This window comes from Lithobates pipiens, unplaced genomic scaffold (assembly GCF_037356315.1).
Source record: "Lithobates pipiens isolate NorthernLeopardFrog02 unplaced genomic scaffold, aLitPip1_a1.2 Scaffold_18, whole genome shotgun sequence".
In the NCBI taxonomy this organism is placed as follows: Eukaryota; Metazoa; Chordata; class Amphibia; order Anura; family Ranidae; genus Lithobates; species Lithobates pipiens.
The window spans coordinates 320,008,354-320,033,876 of NW_027507758.1; the positions used below are offsets into that span (position 1 = coordinate 320,008,354).

The 25,523-nt window shown below is 43.6% G+C and overlaps 2 protein-coding genes across 4 annotated transcripts in view; one reads left to right on the forward strand and one right to left on the reverse strand.

Annotated features, from left to right (window-relative positions):
* The window catches only part of GABRR1 (gamma-aminobutyric acid type A receptor subunit rho1), a 155,750-nt gene extending 149,680 nt beyond the window's left edge, over positions 1 to 6,070 (forward strand). For both annotated transcript variants that reach the window (XM_077487263.1, XM_077487264.1), the window contains one exon: positions 5,633 to 6,070. In XM_077487263.1, coding sequence (XP_077343389.1) covers positions 5,633 to 5,917 — 285 coding nt within the window. In that variant the 3' untranslated portion in view covers positions 5,918 to 6,070. The remainder of the gene's footprint in view (positions 1 to 5,632) is intronic.
* Positions 6,071 to 14,705: 8,635 nt separating this feature from the next.
* PM20D2 (peptidase M20 domain containing 2) overlaps positions 14,706 to 25,523 on the reverse strand; it is a 62,252-nt gene continuing 51,434 nt past the window's right edge. The window contains exon 7 of one of the 2 annotated variants that reach the window (XM_077487265.1): positions 14,706 to 19,836. In XM_077487265.1, the coding sequence (XP_077343391.1) occupies positions 19,634 to 19,836 (203 nt within the window). In that variant the 3' untranslated portion in view covers positions 14,706 to 19,633. The remainder of the gene's footprint in view (positions 19,837 to 25,523) is intronic. The other variant, XM_077487266.1, reaches the window with a different exon arrangement.

A 25,523-nucleotide genomic window follows, 5' to 3' on the forward strand; every position in this document is an offset into this window, starting at 1 on the left:
CCTCCTCCTCCCAGTGGCATCACTAGGGGAATGCGTACCGCACCCTGGTGACACCCCAGGAAAAGCCCACACTAGTGGCAGAACTCCCAGCTCATCCAAGTTACACGTGTGAAAATTATTGATTTTTGGGACTGCCCAACATCCTAGCAACCAATCAGGTGCATGGAGGCCCTGGCATTCAGAGGAGTAAGATGTAACTTCCTCCTCCCGAGCTGCTGCACCTCCACCTACTTCCCACTGACAACAGTAGGGGCCTGGAGTCTGAGGAGACTTTCCATCTGGACTGGGAAAGTGCTGCTGAGCTGGATGGTCGGGAGTCTGAAGGGACAGAGCAATCCGGACAGGACACTGCTAATGTAATGGCTGCACACTGGGAGGGGACAGGGATCACACAGATGTATTCTAGAGGGAGGGAGGACAAGCTTCCCTAGAGCTGTGTACACTGGCTGCAACTTCCCCACACCACTTGTACCATGTCTGCAGTCTGTGACTGTCTTCTGTGCCATGTCTGCAGTTTGTGACTGTCTTCTGTGCCATGTCTGCAGTTTGTGACTGTCTTCTGTGCCATGTCTGCAGTCTGTGACCGTATCCTGTGTCATGTCTACAGTCTATGACTGTCTCCTGTGCCATGTCTGCAGTCTGTGACTGTCTCCTGTACCATGTCTGCAGTCTGTGACTGTCTCCTGTACCATGTCTGCAGTCTGTGACTGTCTCCTGTGCCATGTCTGCAGTCTGTGACTGTCTCCTGTGCCATGTCTGCAGTCTGTGACTGTCTCCTGTGCCATGTCTGCACTCTGTGACTGTCTCCTGTGCCATGTCTGCAGTCTGTAACTGTCTCCTGTGCCATGTCTGCAGTCTGTGACTGTCTCCTGTGCCATGTAGAAGACTTGCCTGGCTGACATTCCTTCTGGTTCCTGATCCTGTCTGCTGCCTCCTACTATGCTGATCTCTGGCTTCCTGATTTACTGGCTTGTTCTGACTACCCGCTTTGGCTACCGTTCCCTGGCTATGTTTTGACTATGTTTACCATTTGTACCATTTTTCCCATTATATTAAAAGGTGTGAATTTAACTGCATTTTCTGTCTCGGTCTGATTCATGGTTTCTGACACTGACCATCTCTTGTACCATGTCTGCAGTCTGTGACTGTTTCCTGTGTGCTGCGGCGTGTCTGCAGTTTGTGACTGTCTCCTGTGCGATGTCTGCAGTCTGTGACCATCTCCTGTGTCATGTCTGCAGTCTGTGACTAACTCCTCTGCCATATATATCTTCAGTCTGTGACTGTCTCCTGTATCATGTCTGCAGTCTCTGACCATCTCTTGTACCAAGTCTGCAGTCTCTGACTGTCTCCCGTGCCATGTCTGCAGTCTATGACTGTCTCCTGTACCATGTTTGCAACTCAACTACCCTGCCCTCACTTATCCCTCTACTCCCCCCTGCTCTCACCCCAGCCTCACCTAACTCCCTAACAACCCCCCCCCCCCCCACCTCCCAAACCACCCCTCTACCTACTCTTCCTAGGAGATAGGTATCAGTAATTGGTATCGGTGAGTACCTGAAAAAAAGTATCAAGTATCAGTACTTGTTTAAGAAAAATGGTATCGGTGCATCCCTAATTAAAACACAACATAACAAGATTACACATTCAGTCATTAGTCTATAAAAGTGTCATTTGAAATAGAGACAACAGGTTCTTGACAGTTTTTTTTTTTTAGTTTATCAGTGACAAAAATCTTCATTTGTAATTCACCATGGGAAGTGATAGATGAAAAATTATTTTAGATAGAACTTTGGAGGGAGAAAAAAGACTGCTAAGATTAATACACATGTTCGCCAGCACACCGTAGATCTCGAAATAAAAAATAAATAAAAAAAGGGTACTAATGCGCACAAGCCCAGCTACCTATCTACTAATCTCACAAATATAGGAAGCCGCCAACATAAAAAGTGATCTCTGCACCATAAAAGAAAATGAAAACGGGGGGGGTATGTGGCGCTAGAAATATATCCAATTGAGTATGCTAGCCTCATATACAAATAAGTGCAACATTATCACTTTTGGAATTGCACATCTAAAATTTTATTTATATATATATATATTTTTTTTTAAGATTATTTCATCGTTGAGATTTACGGACTTAATACTTGATTCACTTTGCACTTTATTTGATTATTGCACAATCAGTTGTTTAACCACTTCAATACAGGGCACTTAAACACCTTCCTGCCCAGACCAATTTTGAGCTTTCAGCGCTGTCGCACTTTGAATGACAATTGCGCGGACATGCTACACTGTACCCAAATGAAATTTTTATCATTTTTTTCCCACAAATAGAGCTTTCTTTTGGTGGTATTTGATCACCTCTACGGTTTTTATTTTTTGCGCTACAAATAAAAAAATACCGAAAATTTTGAAAAAAAAAATGTTTTTTTTTTGTTTCAGTTTCAAAACTTTGTAAATAAGTACGTTTTCTCCTTTACTGATGGGCACTGATGGGGCTACACTGATGGGCACTGATAAGGCGGCACTGATGGGCACCAATGTGGCACCAATGAAGTGGCACTGATAGGCGGCACTGATGGGCGACACGGATGGGCAACACGGACGGACACTGATAGGTGGCACAAATTGGCACTGATAGCTGGCACGGATGGGCGGCATGGATGGGCGGCACGGATGGGCATGGATAGGCGGCACAGGTGGGCATGGATAGGCGGCACAGGTGGGCACTCAGGTGGCACAGGTGGGCACTCAGGCGGCACAGGTGGGCACTCATAGGCGGCACAGGTGGGCACTCATAGGCGGCATCGGTGTTATAGTAATGGATGCCAATCAGTGCCAAACAATAATGCATGCCAATCAGTGATGCCCATTGTGGGCACTGATTGGCATCCATTATGGGCACTGATTGGCACCCATTGTGCTGACAGGCATCCCTGGTGGTCTAGGGAGGATTATGGCCTTTATTACCTTTTCCCTGGTGGTCTAGTGGCGTCCCTGGTGGTCCAGTGTGGGCATCCTCGGGGGGCTGTGCTGATAATCGATCAGCACAGACCCCCCCTGTCAGAGGAGCAGCCGATCGGCTCTCCTCTACTCGCGTCTGACAGACGCGAGTGAGGGAAAGCCGATCACCGGCTCTTCCCATTTACACTGTGATCAGCCGTGATTGGACACGGCTGATCACATGGTAAAGAGTCTCCGTCGGAGACTCTTTACCGAGATCGTAGTTGCCGGGTGTCAGACTGACACCCCGCAACAACGATCGCCGCGATGCGCGCCCCCGGGGGCGCGCAGCGGCTCATAATCCTGATCACGTCATATGACGTCCGGTCAGGATTATGAAACCACTTTGCCACCGTCAATTCCCTATAGGGCGGGCGGCAAGTGGTTAAACACCTTCCTGCCCAGACCAATTTTGAGCTTTCAGCGCTGTCACACTTTGAATGACAATTGCGCGGTCATGCTACACTGTACTCAAATGAAATTTTTATCATTTTTTTCCCACAAATAGAGCTTTCTTTTGGTGGTATTTGATCACCTCTACGGTTTTTATTTTTTGCGCTACAAATAAAAAAATACCGAATATTTTGAAAAAAAAAATGTTTTTTTTTGTTTCAGTTTCAAAACTTTGTAAATAAGTAAGTTTTCTCCTTCACTGATGGGGCTACACTGATGGGCACTGATAAGGCGGCACTGATGGGCACCAATGTGGCACCAATGAAGTGGCACTGATAGGCGGCACTGATGGGCGACACGGATGGGCGACATGGACGGACACTGATAGGTGGCACAAATTGGCACTGATAGCTGGTACGGATGGGCGGCACGGATGCGCGGCACAGATGGGCGGCACAGATGGGCATGGATAGGTGGCACAGATGGGCATGGATGGGCAGGGATAGGCGGCACAGGTGGGCACTGATAGGCGGCACAGTTGGGCACTGATAGGCGGCACAGGTGGGCACACATAGGCGGCACAGGTGGGCACACATAGGCGGCACAGGTGGGCACACATAGGCGGCACAGGTGAGCACACATAGGCGGCATTGGTGTTATCCTATAGTAATGGATGCCAATCAGTGCCAAACAATAATGCATACCAATCAGTGATGCCCATTGTGGGCACTGATTGGCATCCATTATGGGCACTGATTGGCACCCATTGTGCTGACTGGCATCCCTGGTGGTCTAGGGAGGATTACCTTTTCCCTGGTGGTCTGGTGGCGTCCCTGGTGGTCCAGTGTGGGCATCCTCGGGGGGGCTGTGCTGATAATCGATCAGCACAGACCCCCCCTGTCAGAGGAGCAGCCGATCGGCTCTCCTCTACTCGCGTCTGACAGACGCGAGTGAGGGAAAGCCGATCACCGGCTCTTCCCATTTACACTGTGATCAGCCGTGATTGGACACGGCTGATCACGTGGTAAAGAGTCTCCGTCGGAGACTCTTTACCGAGATCGTAGTTGACGGGTGTCAGACTGACACCCCGCAACAACGATCGCCGCGATGCGCGCCCCGGGGGCGCGCAGCGGCTCATAATCCTGATCACGTCATATGACGTCCGGTCAGGATTATGAAACCACTTTGCCGCCGTCAATTGCCTATAGGGCGGGCGGCAAGTGGTTAAAGATCACTGTATTGTTGGGATATACAGATTTATTCCAAGATTTATTCTGCACTTTATTGTATTTTGCACAATTGCTTATTTGCACATTTATTACCTCACTGTGAAGATTTGTTGCACTTTATGCGTTTTTTGCACATTAGTCAGTTTGCTTATTGCACTTATTTGTATATGAGGTTAGCATACTCAGTTGGATATATTTCTATATATTTTTTTCTATTTATAATTTTTTTTTTATATATGTGTATATGTATATTTAGGTAGCGCCACATACCCCCCTTTTTCATGGATCTCGAATTGCAGTCCAAAGTTTTTATTGTAGAAAGATCACATCACATACTAGCACATTATGCAATTGCCTTACAGGTGTGTTTTTTTTTTTTTTTAACCAGCTGCGGTTTACTACCGCTCTCAGAATAACATCAAAATTTTGTATATGGATCCCCAATACAGTAAAGGTAGCCATAGATAGAAGGTTTGTTTTTGTTTTGTTGGCTGATCAAATGAGATAATCAATGTTCAATATTCATTTTACCCATCAGTGGTCACAATGTTATGACATTATATTATTATACCAATAAAAGTAAACTGAGGGGACATTACTGGTTTCAGTGTTTCTAGGATAGCATGAGCAATTCAATATTTAATTTACTTGCTTAATTTAGGTAATTTAAACATCAGTTACTAAAACAATCAGATATGGGATGGGAGTATGCACAGTAAACAACATTTACTGTATGCTCCTTACCAACCTCCAAAACAGGTAGAGATCCATGAATTCTAACATTAGCATACACCTGACACTGGGGGATATATTAATAAAGGAGCCTGACCGTGTATAATTTGTTGCTGATTATGCACAGTTTAAAATATGTAATTGTCATCCTAAGTTATATTTATGTATTGTACAATTGTACATTTTCTACCAGATTGCAAATGTTATTCTTTGGTTGGCTTGGCGCCCAAGTTTGCTTGCACTTTCAGACTGATTTGCATTTGTCTTTCTTTAAGCTTCCTTGTACATGTGGGGTTCCACAGCGGTCAATGATGGACAGCAGTTACAGTGATGGTGAGGTAAACAATTTGGGTGGTTTTGTTTCTGAAAATGGTGAAAAAGACGACCGTATTATGGTACAACTGGCGCTCAGCACAGAGAGGAACTTGAACAGAAGAAAGAGCCAGCGTGCTTATGTCAGCATGCGTATTGACACCCATGCTATTGACAAGTATTCAAGAATAATATTCCCTGCAGCATATATTCTATTTAACCTCATTTACTGGTCAATTTTCTCCTAGAGACACCTGACTTGCAAACAGACTATAATCCAGGATTCCGGCCAGACTGTATTATAAAAATTATTTTGAGGTTTACCAGAAGACATGTTCATTTTTTTACGTTTTCATTCATTACTGTCCATTGTTTTATTAAACACCTGTACTGTGTCTGTACCTGAATTTTTTATGTAATTTTTCCATTTTGTTGTTTTTATAATTGATTTTGTGTTTATTTTCTAAAAGATAGGGAACAAACCAAAATGCAAGTCTGCATGCAATACGTAGAGCTATACAGTACACTTTTTGATAGGTTGGTCTGAAAACTTGCTCGCTGTCAGGATCCAACAGTTTTTGCAACTGATGAAAAAAGGACTCATGTTTACTGGTTTGACTTGGATGGTGATTCTTATGTAAATATAAAAAAGAACACCACCTAGAGTTTAGCAACAAGAATTTGTTCTTTTGTAAAGGAAATGATTTTACTACTTGTGGGGTTTGTGACATCAAAATAATAAAAAGGGAATTGGACTGCAAAAACCTACTATTTAATTGGTAAGCAATTGTCTATGTGATGGTTCTGAATATCACCCACCCTTTTAAAGCTGAACTCCAGGCAAACATTTTTTTTAATTAGTACAGATGGGAGGATTCTAGTTAACAGGTTGCTCTTCTACTCGTCATACTATGCACAAATTATTTATGCCCTTGTTCTTTATTAGAGTTAGTTTTCTGTTTGTATTTGAGTTTCTAGGTTTACCAATTTAAGGAATACAATGATGTCCTCTTTCCAGTTCAGCCTTCTCACTGGACAGTGAAAAATAGCAGCAGACTTATGAGTTTTTCTCCACGTTTATTCTTCTATCAACATTTTCCTTACCAACTCTTTTGCATGCAGCACACCTGGCTCCCAATCCCGTCCCTACCTTTCTCAGTCTGAGTGCTGCTGTTTAAAATAGAAGTATGGCCAAAGCCAACGTTTGCCCATTCTTCTCTTCTGGGTAACAGGAGCACACTTACTTGTGCTCTCCTGTTACCCAGAATCAGCTGACAGCGGGCTAAAGCCTGATGTGAATAAGAATGAAAGAACCGCGCTATTCACCACCAGGAGTAGATAAACCCAAGCCTTAGCCAGATAGTTATGAATACTCTATATGTCTAGTATACCTGTATGTAAAACTTTATATAGGCTGCTGCCCCCCGAAGAAAAGAAATTCCCTAATAGGGGTTCTTTTAAGAAAATATAATATAGCGACCGGGGTGAAATGGCGCTGCCTAAAACCAGGCTCTCATTCCATCTGGACTCATAAAGGGTAGATGTAGGTGAAAACCAGGGTTTTTATCCAAAGAACCCAGTGGTCTCCCTAAACCTTATACTAATGGACCCAGGAATAAATGCGGAAAAAAACAGCTGCACCCAGAAAATGTTATAGCAAACAATATGTATAATATGTCTCCAAAACAGCAGGAATACTGGTTTCAAGAACTGAAATTATAATATCAGGGACTAATAATCAAACAAATTAAATAATATGTCTCCAAATCAACGGAGATTCTGATATCAAAAACTGTTAATGCTAACTGTGATTCATCACAGAAACATAACAGTGCTGAAATAAGCCAAAGAACAGTGCTGAAATAGGCCAAAAAAACTCCCCACTGAGTATAATGCAACAACCTAAATCCCAAAAAACGTGAAATTTAACCAAAAAATAGTAAGATCCCACGTGTACCACACTCCATGTATGACCTACTGCGATTATAACTCAAGTCGCATATATACAAACATATATATAAAATGTGTCATTTAATAGTAAACCTAGTGACCTAAGATCCCATAAGTACACTATACCAGTGTTTAATAACAAAGTATATATGTAATGTATCAGTCAATAATAAACCTAAAAACCTGAAATTACATAAGTACACTGTATCAGTGTTTGGTGACAAAAAATTTTTTTATACCCAATAACTAAATGTGAAAAAATGTGCAAACACTCAGAAACCAAAAAAACATGACAAACCCAAAATAAAAAATGTGTATATCTATACACACAAGGGGTTAATATGATACTTGATAATATAGTACGAGCCCTAGTGATGAAAACCCAAAAAGATGCTCTAAAACATAAAGACCTTATAAATATGTGAAAAATACAGAATACAAATAGAAATAAAAATAAAATTAAAATGAAAAAATAAGAAATAAAGTGCAGGAAAATGTTTAAAAAATAAATGATAAATAACAAGAAAAAATATATAAAAATATATTAGATGAGTCCCAAATAAATGTTCATTAGTGCAAATCCAGAAAAAATTCAGAAAAAAATTCCATAAAGTGACTTTAGTGCTTCCTGTGCAATCTTCACCGTGACTTCTGTGCTCCCCCACCAGGAACCCCACTCACCAGAAGTATGTACCCCTGCAGGGGTTGTTCGCCTTTAAGATCAATCTCCGGATATCCGGGTCTTTACTTCACAATTGGTGACTGAACATATTCCAACATGGATTCCAAATATCCTTTTTAGAATGAAGCCTTCCAGCCGCACAGTGTCAGTGCTGAGACAGGGGACCTCTTCACCTGGTCTTCCTTCCTGGTTTGTGGTTTCCAGCTACACGAGTGGCTGGGGCATGAGGAAGTCACACTCGTGGGCTGCTGTTTCCCTTATGGCCTCTGAAGATCCTTCGGCTGCAAAAACTCTGAATATCTCTTAAACTTTGCAAGCTTTTGGCCTATTTCAGCACTGTTCTTTGGCTTATTTCAGCACTGTTATGTTTCTGTGATGAATCACAGTTAGCATTAACAGTTTTTGATATCAGAATCTCCGTTGATTTGGAGACATATTATTTAATTTGTTTGATTATTAGTCCCTGATATTATAATTTCAGTTCTTGAAACCAGTATTCCTGCTGTTTTGGAGACATATTATACATATTGTTTGCTATAACATTTTCTGGGTGCAGCTGTTTTTTTTCCGCATTTATTCCTGGGTCCATTAGTATAAGGTTTAGGGAGACCACTGGGTTCTTTGGATAAAAACCCTGGTTTTCACCTACATCTACCCTTTATGAGTCCAGATGGAATGAGAGCCTGGTTTTAGGCAGCGCCATTTCACCCCGGTCGCTATATTATAAAGCCTGATGTGGTCTGACGTCAGAGAGGCGCTCTAGGCTCTGGAAGGATCTTGACAATAATGTCAGTTGGGACCCACCCAGATGCCTGACTTGCAGCTGGCTCATATTCTTAGCACGCAGCTGAAGGATTGAGCCACCTGTTTCCATCTGCTCCACAACCTGTGAGTGAGTGCTGGAGGGGCAGAACATTGACTGGCAGTCACCATTCTCTGGTCAGAGGAGACCAAGAACTGAATGATCAGCGGTCATGTGATTACTCAGTTCTCAGAGTTAGTTGACGGGGGACAGCTGCAGCATCAGACCAATGCTGTAGCAGAGAAATGAGTAAGTATGCCTATCTTTTAGAATCCCACACTTCTCCTTTTAAGGATGACAAGAGGTCAATAAAAAATTAGGTTCGAATAGACTAGTTGCATTTAAAAAATACATTTATTGATTTAGAAATGAATACACAATTGCATTCATTTGTTTCTTTTTCATCTACTTTAATTTGTAAGGCATTACAATCCATTATAACATAATAAGTATGTTTTATTTAATGCGATTCCTTAGTTCAGGAGCACATTTCTCTACTGTAGCACTTATCTTTGCTTTATAACAACAAATAACACACACATACCTTTATTACATTACTGGCTAACTGTCCCAATTGTGAAAATCAGAATACTGAATGCTGCAGTGCTCCATGTATATGGACAAATTGGATACCTGTTTGGCCAAATAATTTTATATTTTTTTATATATAATTTTATGCATGACCGTTATTAACCTCAGCATTTATATGACAATCACATATGGTAAGAGCATAAGACCTAAAACTGACCCTGTCAATTAGGCACAAGGACAAGAATAGTTGTATGTGTTGATCAGAATGTGAAGGTTTAGAGCTTTGCAAATGTGTCTTTTTCAGCCAAATGTGTAGGCAATTCAAAAACATGTATAAAAATGTGATTGAATTCTGATTTGATTTCATAAATAAATAATGACCACATTTGGAAAAGGTCAAATGTTGTTGTCTTTCAATTATGTCTGGGTCTTTAACATCATTAGAGAGCAAATGTTATACTTAAAATTCTAAAATAGTATTAATAAAAATTGGCTGTGTTAAGATAATTAACCACTTGCTTACTGGGCACTTAAACCCCCCTCAGTCCCAGACCAATTTTCAGCTTTCAGCGCTGATGCACTTTGAGTGACAATTACGCGGTCATACAACACTGTACCCAAATGAAATTTTTATCATTTTTTTCCCACAAATAGAGCTTTCTTTTGGTGGTATTTAGTTACAGCTCGGAGTTTTATTTTTTGCTAAACAAACAAAAAAAGATGCAAAAAAAAAAAAAAAAAAATCATGTTTTAATAGTTTGTTATAAAATTTTGCAAACAGGTCATTTTTCTCCTTCATTGAAGTGCGCTGATTAGGCGGCACTGATAGGCTGCATTGGTGGGCACTGATGGGCTGCATTGGTGGGCACTGATGGGCTGCATTGGTGGGCACTGATAGGCTGCACCGGTGGGCACTGATAGGCATAGTTAAGGCGGCACTAATAGGCACAGATAAGGTGGCACCGATGGGCACAGATAAGGCGGCACTGATGGGCAAAGATGGGCACAGATAAGATGGCACGGATGGGTGGCACGGATAAGTGGCACGGATGGGTGGCACGGATGGGCACTGATAGGTACCACAGATAGATGGGACTGATGGGCACTGATAGGTGGCACTGATAGGTGGCACTGCTGGGCACAGATGGGCGGCACTGCTGGGCACTGATGGGCGGCACTGGGGTGCAGCACCTTTGAGGCAGATTGGGTGGCACTGTGGGTGGCACTGTGGGGTGGCACTGTGGGTGGCACTGTGGGCACTGACGGGGGGCACTGACGGGGGGCACTTACTTTTGCTTTTATTTTATTTCAGGATGGCACTGCGGGAGGCAGGTGGGCACAGGCAGGTGGCAGGTGGTCCCTTGTATTGATGGCCGTGATCGGGACTGATGTCCCGATCACGGCCGCCGGCGATCGGCTTTTTTTTTCTCTCCTCGCGCTGTCAGCGCGAGGAGGAATAATAGCCGATTACCGGCTCCGTTCTATCACATGATCAGCTGTCATTGGCTGACAGCTGATCACGTGATAAGGGGTCGGGATCGACCCCTTACACGGATCGGTGATCAGGCGAGTCTCACGGACTCGCCGATCACAGAGCGCGCCGCGCGCGCCCCTCAGGGGGCGCGCAGGCCGCTCGTAACCGGGACCACGTCAATAGACGTAGTCCCGGAAATGTAGGTCCGCGCTAATGCCGTCATTTGGCAATAGCGCGGATCTGTAGTGGTTAAAAATACAAAATGTACATAGCTTTAAAGCACTCTGCTTCAGAATAGAAGGTGTAATTTCTGTGTATTTGTTCCTTTATAAATAATTGAAACACGTGGCGCTAAACCAAGTGACTATTACACCACTAAATATTATACTACAAAGTGCATCAAATAGCTAAAAAAAAATTGTATACATAAATAAAAAATAGAAAAATTATTAATAGTAAATAAACATTAAATAAAAATAAATAACCCAGTGAATAAGTGATAGTTCACACTATACATTTAAACACTCCTCCTGGAGTATTGCAGAGCATGTGCAGTGTTCATGCAATGTTGCAAAAGTCCGTGAGTCTCCAAAACATATTTCACTTTAACAAGCAATATTGATCAATGTTTTTTTTTTCTCTCAAACCGCCTTTCCTTCACCACACCGCTGTGAAATGTGATTCCTCTCCTCCTTATGTGAATTAACTCACCGACTAAATCAGGCTCACACTCACTGTTTGGCAGAAAAGCGCTTTCCAAACCCTTTTTGCAGGGATGTGGATGACAGGCATACAATCCTTCACTTCAGCGGGAGAAAAGCTGACCCAATTGACACTTTCATAGACAGTGCTCTCATGAAATAGAAAAAAAGAAATTCTCCCATCGCGTGATACCGTAAAAAAACTTTTAATCACACATAAGAAGATCCTCTTAAGTTACACTCACATTTAAAACTTGTAACCACGCCAAATAAGTCAAGCCACAGCACACTTTAACACAGCTGATTGCCAAAGCATTGGTGATTTTTAGCGGACCCAGGGTATGCAAGACACACTCTTTAAATCTCTCACCGCTCCTTGGCCTCGCCAGCACCTTGGAGAAGATAGACGTGAGCCATCCGATGGTTCCTCTCACTCAGTTACCTAGTAGCCACGTCCCGACATGTTTTCATCATTCACTTGACTTAATCAAGGTGCTGGCGAGGCCAAGGAGCAGTGAGAGATTTAAAGAGTGTGTCTCGCATACCCTGGGTCCGCTAAAAATCACCAATGCTTTGGCAATCAGCTGTGTTAAAGTGTGCTGTGGCTTGACTTATTTGGCGTGGTTACAAGTTTTAAATGTGAGTGTAACTTAAGAGGATCTTCTTATGTGTGATTAAAAGTTTTTTTCACGGTATCACGCTATGGGAGCATTTCTTTTTTTCTATTTCATGAGAGCACTGTCTATGAAAGTGTCAATTGGGTCAGCTTTTCTCCCGCTGAAGTGAAGGATTGTATGCCTGTCATCCACATCCCTGCAAAAAGGGTTTAGAAAGCGCTTTTCTGCCAAACAGTGAGTGTGAGGCTGATTTAGTCAGTGAGTTAATTCACATAACGGGGAGAGGAATCACATTTCACAGCGGTGTGGTGAAGGAAAGGCGGTTTGAGAGAGAAAAAAGCACTGATCAATATTGCTTGTTAAAGTGAAATATGTTTTGGAGACTCACAGACTTTTGCAACATTGTATGAACACTGCACATGCTCTGCAATACTCCAGGAGGAGTGTTTAAATGTATAGTGTGAACTTTATTTATTTTTATTTAATGTTTCTTTACTATTAATCATTTTTCTATTTTTTATTTATGCATACAATTGGTAGATACCCCTACAGCGTGTCTGCGCATGCACAACATCTCGCAAACTGGCTCCTTGGATGTGTGATATAGCATCCAACAAACCGTTTGAGAGATGACGTGCCTATGCAAATATGCCATGATGGGTCTGCCAGAGTACTGGAAGAAATCCCGTGGCGTTTGCGCATTAGCCGGCCCATGCCCAGACACACCTTGGGTCTGCCAGGTTCCATAGACCTGGCAGAGACCCGTAGCGTGTCTGTGTATGCTATGAATGTGCAGTAAAGGTGGTGGTGCTGGAGAAGAGGGGCAAAGGAGAACGTCTGCTTCAATTAACACAATGCTGGACTCCATTGTCTAATATGTTTATTTTTTTCATTTTGAGACAGGTATCAGTGTAATGGATTTTTTGGGGGGGTGGAGTACCAAAGTAACAATTACCGTATAACACGCACCGGCGTATAACACGCACCCCAAGTTTAGGAGGGAATTTTAAGGAAAAAACTTTTAGGAGGGGAATTTAAGGGAAAACAAAACTTACATTTAAATGCCCATCAATGCAGCCTTATCAGTGTCATTTGCAGCCTTGTCATGCAGCCTGTCCATCATTGCAGCCTTGTCATGCAGCCTGTCCATCATTGCAGCCTTGTCATGCAGCCTGTCCATCATTGCAGACTTGTGCATCATTGCAGCCTTGTAATGCAGCCTTGTGCATCATTGTCCCTTTGTTAGCGCCTGTACACACGGTCGGACATTCTGCCAACCAAATCCGTCGGATTTTGTCCGTCGGATCTTGTCCGAAACTGTTGCATACACACGGTGTATCAAGTTGTCAAAAAATCCGATCATTCAGAATGTGATGACGTAATTTCGTTACAATGGGACTACGTTCAGGCTAGTAGCCAATAGCTTTGATGTAGGAATTTGATCTGAGCATGCGTGGCACTTGGTCCAAATTGATCAAAATTCTCTACACATGATCGGAGTATGTCCGATCGAACCAGTTGGTTAGAAAATATTTCAAACAAGTTGGAAAATTGGGTCCAACGGATATTCCGACGGAATCAGTCCGATGCATACCATACACAGTCGGATTATCCGACAACACGGTCCGATAGGACACATTCCGACGGATTCTCCGACCGTGTGTACAAGGGCTAAGTTTCAGATTTTAAAAATGGCGCCGCCGAGATGTCCTGTGTATCTTGGCGGTGCCCGGTAGTTCTCGCCCGCCTTCGGCCCTTCTCGCGGTTTTCGGCCGCCTTCAACAGATCTCGTCGGCCTTCGGCCGCTCTCGTCGGCTTTCGGCCGCGCTCGGCCTTTCTCGCAGTTTTCGGCCACCGACAAGGGCCGAAAGCCGCAGAGAAGGGCTGAAGGCGGCCGACAGCCGCCGAGAACGGCCGAAAGCGGGTGAAAGCCACCCAGAGCTCAAAAATTGCGCAAAAATCGAGGAGGGTTGGCGTATAACACGCACCCACGATTTTCCCCTGATTTTAAGGGGAAAAAAGTGCGTGTTATATGCTGATAAATATGGTAAATAATGGGTAGAAAAATGAATTCTCTGTAATTTACTTTGTGTTGTGTCAATCTATTGTTTGGGAAATGCAAGTCAGGATAACAATTTTTCTTTTACATAGTTACATAGTAGGTGAGGTTTTAAAAAGAAACAAGTCCATCAAATCCAACCCATATGTAGCATGGTTATCAACCTTTTTGACCGATTTTCAGGAAACAATATACAAATAAAATCTATGACACCAAAGTATTAAGTGCTAAATGTTTTAATAGTAAAAAAAAGACATTCATATTTCATGTTCACATTTCCCAGTTATTATAAAATGCGATAGCTGAAAACACAAGCAGAACAGACTAAATGCTGTTCTTTAGAATATATGTATGCCTATGGATATAATAAAACTTACATTGCAAAAAATGAATAAAGAAATTTGAAGCTTCTGATAAACAAAAGCATAGTCTTTAATAAGAATAGCAGTATATCCAGCAGATAACCTGGTATAAAATGTGTTCAACCCACAACTCAGGTAAAACAGCATTTTTCATTTAAACCTCTGGGTAGATGATGATCAACCCAATCTTTTATGTTACATACAGCTATATTTCGAGAAGATGAATAAATTGGCTCAGCTTTAAAGTGGTTGTAAACCGCGATCATAAAATCTGAACAAAGTATATACCATATTTATCGGCGTATAACACGCACCCTAATTTTAAGAGGGAAGTTTGTAAAATAAACAACTTTGAAGCAAACTAAGGGGCAGTGCCCATCAATGTCCATCTGCAGCCTGATTAATGTCCTCAATGCAGCCTGATCAATGCAGCCCGATTAACGCCTTTTTTTAAACTACCATAATTTGCAGTCTTACCATCTCTCATAAAAGCATCCTGAATCAGGAAATCACTGAGCCGTCATCTACTCTCAACTCGGCTCTCTCATCACACACACAGTTCCGCCTCTACCATCGGCATTGTATCAGCTCCTGCGATAGGCAGAACACTGGTCCAATGCCGGTGGCGGAGGCAGGATTGTGCGTTTGTGACACGAGAGCCGAGTGGAGTGTAGATGATGGCTCATGAGGTATGCTGTCGGCGTATAACACGCACCCCTGATTTGCTCCCGATTTTCAGGGGGAAAAGTGCGTGTTATATGCCGATAAATACGGTATATATATATGTAGTGTTTAGTTGTCTCTCACCAAAGCTCTAAGTGTTTCTCTTTGGTGCTTATTTCTTCTGTTATCAGCACGAGTCACTTCTAAGAAGTTTTCCGACACATGAGATAAATTTGTGTCCTGCAGGAGAGTTCAGCACACAGTGAATCTATTCACAACACAGTTTTGCTATGTGTGAAGGGGGGTCTGTTCCTTTCCTCCAATCAGCTCTTGCACAGTGTCTGCAGCTCTCCACCCCCTCCTCTATGATACTGAAAAATGCAGAAGGATTTTATCTAAATTCAGCACCTTTGAAGAAATGTAGAGAAGAGAAAACTGCAGATAAACAAGTAAAACGTATATAGGTAGATTTGTTTCATCATTTGAGGCTGTTCACTTCACTTGATATATCTGAGGGTTTAAAACCACTTTAACCACTTCGGCCCCAGAAGGATTTGTCCCCTTAATGACCAGGCCATTTTTTGCGATACGGCACTGCGTTGCTTTAACTGACAATTGCGCGGGCATGCGATGTTGTACCCAAACAAAATTGATGTCCTTTTTTTCCCTACAAATAGAGCTTTCTTTTGGTGGTATTTGATCACATTTGCAGTTTTGATTTTTTACACTATAAACAAAAAAGAGCGTAAATTAAAAAAAATATCTTTTTTACTTTTTGCTATAATAAATATCCCCCATTTAAAAAATATATATATATATATATATATATATATATATATATATTCATCAGTTTAGGCCAATATGGATTCTTCTTCATATTTTTGGTAAAAAAAAAGCGCAATAAGCGTATATTGATTGGTTTGCACAAAAGTTATAGCGTCTACAAAATAGGGGAGATTTATGACATTTTTTTTTCCCTTGTAATCTGCGATTTTTAGCAGGACTGCGACATTCCAGTGGACAGATCGGACACTTTTTTGGGACCATTGACATTTATACAGCGATCAGTGCTATAAAAATGCACTGACTACTTTGCAAATTTCACTGGCAGGGGAGGGGTTAACACTAGGAGGTGATCAAGAGATTAAATGTGTGGTCCCTCGTGTGCGTTTCTAACTGTGGGGGCAGTGTACTGACTAGAGATGGAGACAGATCACTGTTCCTAATTATAGGAACAAACAATCTGTCTCTCCTCTCGTGTCAGAACGGGGATTTGTGTGTTTTGACTCTCGTGCCCGCAAACGCGGGTGGCCGGTGGACATCGCGCATCAGGTTCCCTGCCGTGCAGCGGGCACGCGCCTGCTATGGCTCTTGAAGAAGCCGACGTACAGGTAGGCGATTCATGCAGGGGAGCCAACCTGCTGCCATAAATGTACGTGAGGGGGTCAGGAAGTGGTTAACTATAATCTGACACTGGTGGCAAAAAACTGGAAATGCCTCTATTGTTTGCTCTTTTCTTTTTAAGATGCATGAGGTAGGACCTCTTTTAACTTGATAGCAAAAACCAGTTAAGATGAGGTAGGAAAACAAGACCATCTGTACAGTAAAGGTAATCCTTCATAATTGATGGGTACTAAAAAGGACATTAGATATTTAAAAGGAAGCCTGAGGAGGTGCCTGTTTTTTAATTTAGCACTCGTTCACATTATCTGGGGAACTTAGTAAAGCACTTTAGTCACTTTCATTGCAGTGCCTAATTTAGAAAAGCATTTGTGCCACGTTTGAACCGGCACGTGATATTCAGGTAGTTCTTGCTACTGCCACTTTAAAAACCTGTCCCTTACAGAATTACCACCAACTAACTTGTAAGTTAAGAAACTGGTGGTAAGACCTGCTCTGAGCTAGTCTACAGAGAGATGCAAGTGCTCAGAGTGGGGAAAGTCTGTGCTGGGAAGCTGTCATGAATGTGACAGCTTCCTGCACAAGGGTCTATCCCCATCTCTATTCAGCTGTCAGCCTGGAGATACCCCAGCCTAGACCTTAATGTTAATAATGGTGTTAGGGATACTGGTGATATCTTTACCCAAATATGGCAATGCCCATACTTGGGAAATGACACGCTTACAGGAAAGTTAGATATGAGGGGAACTATTCATGGCAGCCGAAGCACCTGTTTGGTGGGCAGAGCCTGATGGGGAAATAAGAAACTAGTTCCCCATCAGGTCTAGCTTACTTTTGATTGACAGTGAATGGCAGTAGGTGGATTTGAAAGCCACAATTGGACTGAATGGCAGTTATGGATCGGTCCAATGTCAGGCACTGTTGATCAAAAGCAATGTGGACCTGATGTAGAACTAGCTTCTCAGTTTCCTATCTTACTCTGCCCATTCTAGTACAAAATTCCTTGACCAAACTCCTGTCTGAGTGATGGGTGCAGTGGCCAGAGCAGAAGGCAGGGCAATGAGGAAGAATTTCCAGTATGGACACTCCGTCCTTAGTGTTAGTGTTGTGTCAAAATAGCCAATTCATCAAGATCTCCAATCACGTCACTTCCGGTTACTGTAAAGCATCAGTAATTGGAGATTTAGAGGAGTTGCTATTTTGACACAACATCGTCAACTACACTCCGGTACATGATATTATGAGCAGACATTATTAGTCTGCCCGATACTAACCAACAACATGGCCACCTCCGAGGCGGCAACAATGTTTTCCTCCTTAGCTTAGAGATCTCCATAAATTGGCTATTTTGACGGAACACCGGCCCCTGACAAATGTATATAACTGTTTATGACAAGTAGATGAATCGGGCACAAGCAGGAGGAAATTCTAAAGAGTATCTAAGACACCCTTTATGAATCCCTCTCTACTTGTGATGACTGACCTTTTTTTTGCACTGGATATATGCCAGTCCCTACAAGTGCACACAGAAAACAATTGTCATGCCTACAGCTAAACTAAAACTGATGTAGCTACAGGAAGGGGTGGAGTCATGAATCCAGCTAAGTGCCTGATATATCAATATAATAATCCAACATTTTAGAATCCCCTCAAATATAAAAGAGACTTCAAGGTAAAAAAATAAAAGAATTAATGTAAAGGTAAAAAACCTATTTAATGCCATCAAATGGTAAAATGCCCTACAAATTTTAGCATACCGACTAGTGGCACTGGTTAGTATCTTCAACAAAAGAACTATTGCCAGCAAAAGTTATTTAAAAGCATGTTGGGGGCTGGTTCACACTGTGATGGCAGGGGAACCCATGCGTTCCTGCCTGGTAAACGTACCAGACCGCTCAAAAAGTAGTGTTTGCACTACTTTTAAAAGCACACTGCACAAAATTCCATGGTACTGCAGTACCATGCAATTTAGTGCCCATATACGCACTGCATTTGCATTGCTTTTAACAATACACTGGCACCTGCATGCAGATCACAAGGGCAGTTCAATTTAATGTGGTGCAGGAAATGCACACGGATTGCACCTTTCCTCGTCCTGCATTCTGGTGTGAACCGGCCCCTAAACAGAAAATATGCCAACCTAAGAACAACTGAGAGACATAGAATTTGACATTTCTGTACGTGGATTCTTATTTACTAACAATTTATAAACATTACTGGCTGATTTTGAAAATAAAAAAACATTTGTTGACTGAATTCAGATTTCTTTAAAAAGCCAATCTATATCATGCAAATATGCATAGTAGTAAAAAACATACCATTGTCATTTACACCTGTCCATGTAATGAAGTTTACAATCTACAGAATCACAGACAGTCAAGACGAAAACATATAAATTCCAAGTGGATACTGCGCCTGCTAAAAATGAAACCCAGAACCCCAGAGTTGCAAGAAAAAAAAAAAAACCGATTCCCTAAAACACAGAATTGATGTGTCCAGGGGATCATTTTATTTCCTCTTTAGCCAATTTGAAAAGCAAGCACGGATTTGCTGTGATAGAGAAAAATTTGAAAATTGAGATTGTGATACTTCATGGTTGCATATAGGCTTCTCTTCACATTTCAACCTTATTCCCTTTAAGTGCTTCCCACAGGGGTTTTTATTTATACAGGTCTGCGTGGACTTGTCTCGGCACCTAACCCTGCTTCTTTGAAACAAATGCTCAGCACGAGGCACAAGCTGCTCCACCGCTGGACTCTCTGGACTTGTCAGATGAAACAGAATCGCCATTTTCCTCAATCTGTTTCACTCTTTTCCATTCTTCCCGAACACTCTCCAGCAAGTCTGGCTTGAAGATCACATCTAAGGCTGTCATGGCTAATGATTTGGCTGTTCGAAGGGTATAAAACTGAGCTTCTTTTGAGCCTATAAAAATATAGTCAAGTTATTCAAGGATTACATAACAGTAGCAAAGATCGACAGTATCATTTTAGAAAAAAAGCAGGTGGGCTAAATTCACATCACCACTGAATTCATAATTTTAGCATATATATATATATATATATATATATATATATATATATATATATATATATATATATATATATATATATATATATATACACACTTTAGGGCAGAGAAGGGTTAGCCAACCCAAAAGAAGTCCGCCGGACAATCCCCCCGTGTGTGAGTTCGGGCGGACTTTTTTACCCAAAAGTCCGGCGGACTAAGAAAGTAGTTTTGCACCAAAATATGGCCATGTGTGCGCTAGTCCGCCGTACTTTTGAAATGAACGCACGGAGAAAAGTCCATTCATTTTGAGCGCGGCTCCAGGTAGCCGGGACCAGCGAAGGAAGCGTCGCTGGCCCCATCACCTGGTATGGAGTTAAAGGGGAAGCCCTATGCCGAAAAAACGGCGTGGGGGTCCCCCCCAGGTCCATATCAGACCCTTATCCGAGCACGCAACCCGGCCGGTCAGGAAAGGGGGTGGGGACGAGTGAGCACCCCCCCTCCTGAGCCATACCAGGCCGCGTGCCCTCAACATGGGGGGGTGCTACACGGCCCCCCCCACCCCAAAGCACCTTGTCCCCATGTTGATGAGGACCAGGGCCTCTTCCAAACAACCCTGGCCGTTGGTTGACGGGGTCTGTGGGCGGGGGGCTTATCGGAATCCTTGAGCCCCCTTTAATAAGGCTCCGCTAGTAAAAGACCTAGCAAAAGAGCAGAAGATAGAGGAGGAGTCCGGCAAGAAGACCCCCGAATACGGAAGAAGACCCCCGGAGCTGTGCAAGAAACTATTTTTAACACTTGTGTGTTGTGTTTTTTTTTACCTTTTTTTCCACAGGTGAATGGGTAGGGGTACATTGTACCCCATACTCATTCACATAGGGTGGGGAGCCGGGATCTGGGGGCGCCCTTATTAAAGGGGGCTCACGGATTCCGATAAGCCCCCCGCCCGCAGACCCTGACAACCAACGGCCAGGGTTGTTGGGAAGAGGCCCTTGTCCTCATCAACATGGGGACAAGGTGCTTTGGGATGGGGAGGCCGCGCGGCCCCCCTTCCCCAAAGCGGCCCCCCCTTCCCCAAAGCACCCCCCATGTTGAGCACTCGCTCGTCCCTACCCCCTTTCCTGACCGGCCGGGTTGCGTGCTCGGATAAGGGTATGATATGGACCTGGGGGGGGGCCCCCACGCCGTTTTTTCGGCATAGGGCTTCCACTTTAACTCCATACCAGGTGACGGGGCCAGCGACGCTTCCTTCGCTGGTCCCGGCTACCTGGAGCTGCGCTCAAAATGAACGGACTTTCCTCCGTGTGTGTGGGCAAGTCCGTTCATTTCAAAAGTATGGCGGATAAGTCACGTGTGTGGGCAGGTCTGCTCGTTCAGACAGTCTGGCAGACTTTACGGCGGTTTGTCCACCAGACTAAGTCCGCCGGATAGTCTGATCGTGTGTACGTGGCATAAGATGACCTAGTAGACTAGGTCTACCACTGGCCCCAACAGCGAGATTGCCCTACCAAAGTTCACAACTTTGTTTCTGACTGTTTTGTAAAAACATTAATTGATATAGAAGTGCCACACCACTGTAAAGAGGTTCAGATACAACTTTATTTAAAAGAGAAGTCTGTTTTTTTGTTTTTTTTAATCATACATACCTAGGTGGATGCAACATCGATCCAATGCTGCATCTGTCCCACCGCCTTCTCTAAGGGTAAGAACTGAGTGATCAAACACAGCTGATCGCTCAGTTCCCCCTGCAGTCAGTCACTGCTGTCTGCTCTCCATAGCCCAGCGCTCCAGTGAGCATGGAGGGGGGAAGGGGGGGGTGACTCAGGCACTCAGTAGCTCACTGATGGGCTGAATCGGGTGCCAGTCCAGGCTCTTGGGTGGATCCTTACTATATGGTCACAACCTTTCCCTAGCCAGGACCAGTTCTGTGACGTCAGCTGACAAACGGGTCTGCACTTCTTTGATCCACAGGAGAAGTGCAGCCAAACAAGCTTCCCCTTTAAATAAATGTAAGGAGACAAAAAAAATAGTAACCAATGCGTTTGAAGGTCCAAAAAAGCCTCCTTCATCAGGGCTTGATTGAACACAATGTGAGTGGACTAGAAGTGACCTGTCCTTCAAAATGAAAATCTAAACTTTGCAGTGCCACTCACCCCCCCCCCCCCCCCTCCCTTCTCCGCACTGCAAGGGTTAATTGTATACCTAGAAGCAGAAGATTAAGGAGAAAATACCTTAATCTTTGGTCCAGCACAGCAACTCTGTAAGCTTAAAGCAGCTCAAGTCACACTCCAGCCTCAAAACTGTACAATACAGGGTTAATGTTCCGGTTTTTCCATGATGACACTGAGGTTTCATCCACAGACCGGATCATTAGGCAGAGGAGGAGAGTGCTAGAGCCAGCAGGAGTGGGGTGACAGATAAGTAATACAGCCAACACTGTACAACACTGTACCCCCTACATATACTGAGAATTTAACCCTTGTAGTGCAGGGGGCCCCATTGCTAGGGTAATTATTTTATATTCCTAGAGTTGGGATTCAAGGCTTTATTTGCATTAAAGAAAATGCAAAAAAAATGCCTGTTTTGTAGCCCCACCAAACAATCAATAATTTGTTATTTTCAAACAGCCAATAATATAGCAATGTTCAAAAAGCAGTACATACAAGCCCTTTATCATCCAAACATGAAGTTATCAGTAAAACTTCAAGAAAGCTGGAGAAAGCTGTCAGTTGAAAACCTTTGGTGTCTAATTTAATAAGCTCGATTCACACCTAGGTGTTTGAAATCATGGGCAGAATTGCTGCAGCAAAATGCAGGACGTTTTTGCGAGGTCATTACTTCTTAATGGCGCCAGAATTGTGGTGCAATTTTGCCGTGATTGTCACATGACAAATCGGTGCACGTGTGTTGCCCAAAAGAAGTTCCAGAACTTAAAGCGGTGTTCCGCTTAAAAAAAAATGTAAAAGGCAGCAGCTACAAATATTGCAGCTGCTGACTTTTAATAATTGGACACTTACCTATCCCAGGGTCCAGCGACGCAGGGGATTGAAGCCCCGCTGGTCTCCCTCTCCACTCGGCGGCGCCGGCATTTTAACTGTGAAGCCACAGCCGGGGACCCACTGCGCATGCTCGAGCTACGTCGCGTGCCGTGACTGGCCGCACAATCATCTGGGACCTGTCACGTGCCCCAGATGATTGACAAGAGGGAGGGGACAGAGGCAATCTCCCTTCCTGCACTGAGGGAAGTGACGTCAGGAGCCCAGGCGCCGAAGGAGGCAGACTACGAAGGACCCCCTAGCAACAGGCATTTAGAGGTGAGTAAAAAATTGAAAATTTATATCAAATACTTACCGTAATTTTCCTTTCCTGATGGGCTCCATGGCAGCATACGTGTGGGTTAGCCCCGCCTCCATAATTACCCAATAGGACCTCTACTCCCACAAATCTTTGCTCCAAGCTGCTATCCGTGTTCCGTAACTAGCCTACTCCAACATTTGGGAGGGAACTCCTGCTGCCATGGAGCCCATCAGGAAAGGAAAATTAGGGTAAGTATTTGATATAAATTTTCCATTTTCCTGACAGGCTCCATGGCAGCATACGTGTGGGAAATAACTCGCCAAACACACCCGGGTGGGCTAAAAAATGTTGAGCAAAGAAACTAGAAATTTATTTTTCATTGTCCACTGACAATACTTGTAAACCAAAATTAACAGAAGAAAGCGCAGCTGGCTCTACACAATAATGGGAAACAAAAGTATTAATTGAAGACCAGGAAGCTGCTCTACAGATAACTTCTGGTGCGACATGTCGAACTGCTGCCCAAGAGGTCGAGATGCCCCGAGTTGAATGAGCCGTCACTGCCTCAGGAGGAACCATGCCCTTAGCCTTGTATGCCCTTTGAATCGTTTGGACCACCCAAGATGAGATTGATCTTACTGATGCTCGCATCCCTTTATTTTTGCCATGGAGAAGGACAAAAAGAAAGTCTGTTCGTCTGAACGAGGCTGTAGCGTCCAAATATTGCTTCAAGGTGCGACCAACATCCAAGGGATGAATCTCTTGATTGTCTGACATTCTAAACGTAGGTAGCACGATCTCCTGATTTTCATGAAATACTGATGTAACTTTTGGATTTGACCCAAGCATAGGGATCAGGACCACTCTGTCCGGAAAGAAGGTTAGAAATGGTTCCACAGACCCAAGATTCCTAATTTCCGACACTCTTTTGGTGAAGTTATTGCCACCGAAAACACCGTCTTGATAGTGAGATCTCCTAAAGACAGGGGAGCGTCCGAACTTTTTCCAAGATCAGAAAGAAAATCCAGTACTAATGGAAGGTCCCATTTGGGAAACCTGGGCCTTTTTTGAGGCCTAAGCCTGATGGCTCCTTTAAAGAATTGTTGTATTAATGTATGATTCGCCCACGAAACTCCTGTAAAGGCTGAAATGGCTGAAACTTGTACTCTCAGAGAACTAACTGCCAGAGACAAGTCTAACCCTGACTGGAGGAAAGACAAGATATCTTGAACTGCTGGAGAATTATATGAATTTGACCTAGAAGACATGTGGACCATAAACCTGGCCCATATACGTTCGTATACTTTATTGGTACTCTTCCGTCTGGCACTAAGAAGGGTTGGAATCGCTTCTTCTGGGCAACCCAGAGCTTCTAGCCTTCCCCTCTCAAGAACCATGCCCTGAGGTGTAGACAGGATGGGCACGGGTGTAACAGTGTGCCCTGGGACAGTAGATCTGGCCTGAGGGGCAGGGGAACTGGATCCCGATAGCTGAGGAGTAACAGCAGAGGAAACCAAGGCCTGTTGGGCCAGAATGGTATTATCGCAATGATCTCCACCTTCTCCCCTCTGAGCCTCCGAAGAAACTGTAGGATTACAGGAACTGGAGGGAAGGCATAGGCTCTCTGGAACTTCCAACAATCCGTGAGAGCATCTGTCCCGAACGCCTGAGGATCCCTGAACCTCGAGTAGTATCTGTGCATCTTGCGATTGTACGGCGAAGCGAACAGATCGACCTCTGGAGATACTCCCAGAGTCAGAAGCCACTCGAAGACATCCCTGTGAAGGGACCACTCGTTGTTGTCTATTCTGACCCGTGACAGAAAATCTGCTTGAACATTCTGGACCCCTGGGATGTATACAGCAGAAATGTTGACCAAATTCCTCTGAGCCCAGCTCATTATCGGTTCTACTTCTCGTAATAGAGACCAACTGCGAGTCCCTCCTTGTTTCTTTATATAGGCCACCGCAGTTGTGTTGTCCAATCTTAACATTACTGACGACCCTGCCACCAGATGGCGAAATGCTATGAGCGCTTGAAAGGCTGCTCTCAACTCCAGGATGTTGGAGACCACACACAGCGACGGGAACGACCACCTTCCTTGAGCTACTTCCGTAAGGCAATAAGTGCCCCAACCTTTGTTGCTGGCATCTGAAGTTACTATTACCCAAGAAATGGGGACTATCGAATGATGGTTGCGTAGATTCTTCCCTTGAAGCCACCAGAGGAGAGACATCCTCATCGCTGGAGTAAGGAGTATGCATTGTGTTTGACTGGACGAGTCCCATTGTTTCAGAAACCCTTTC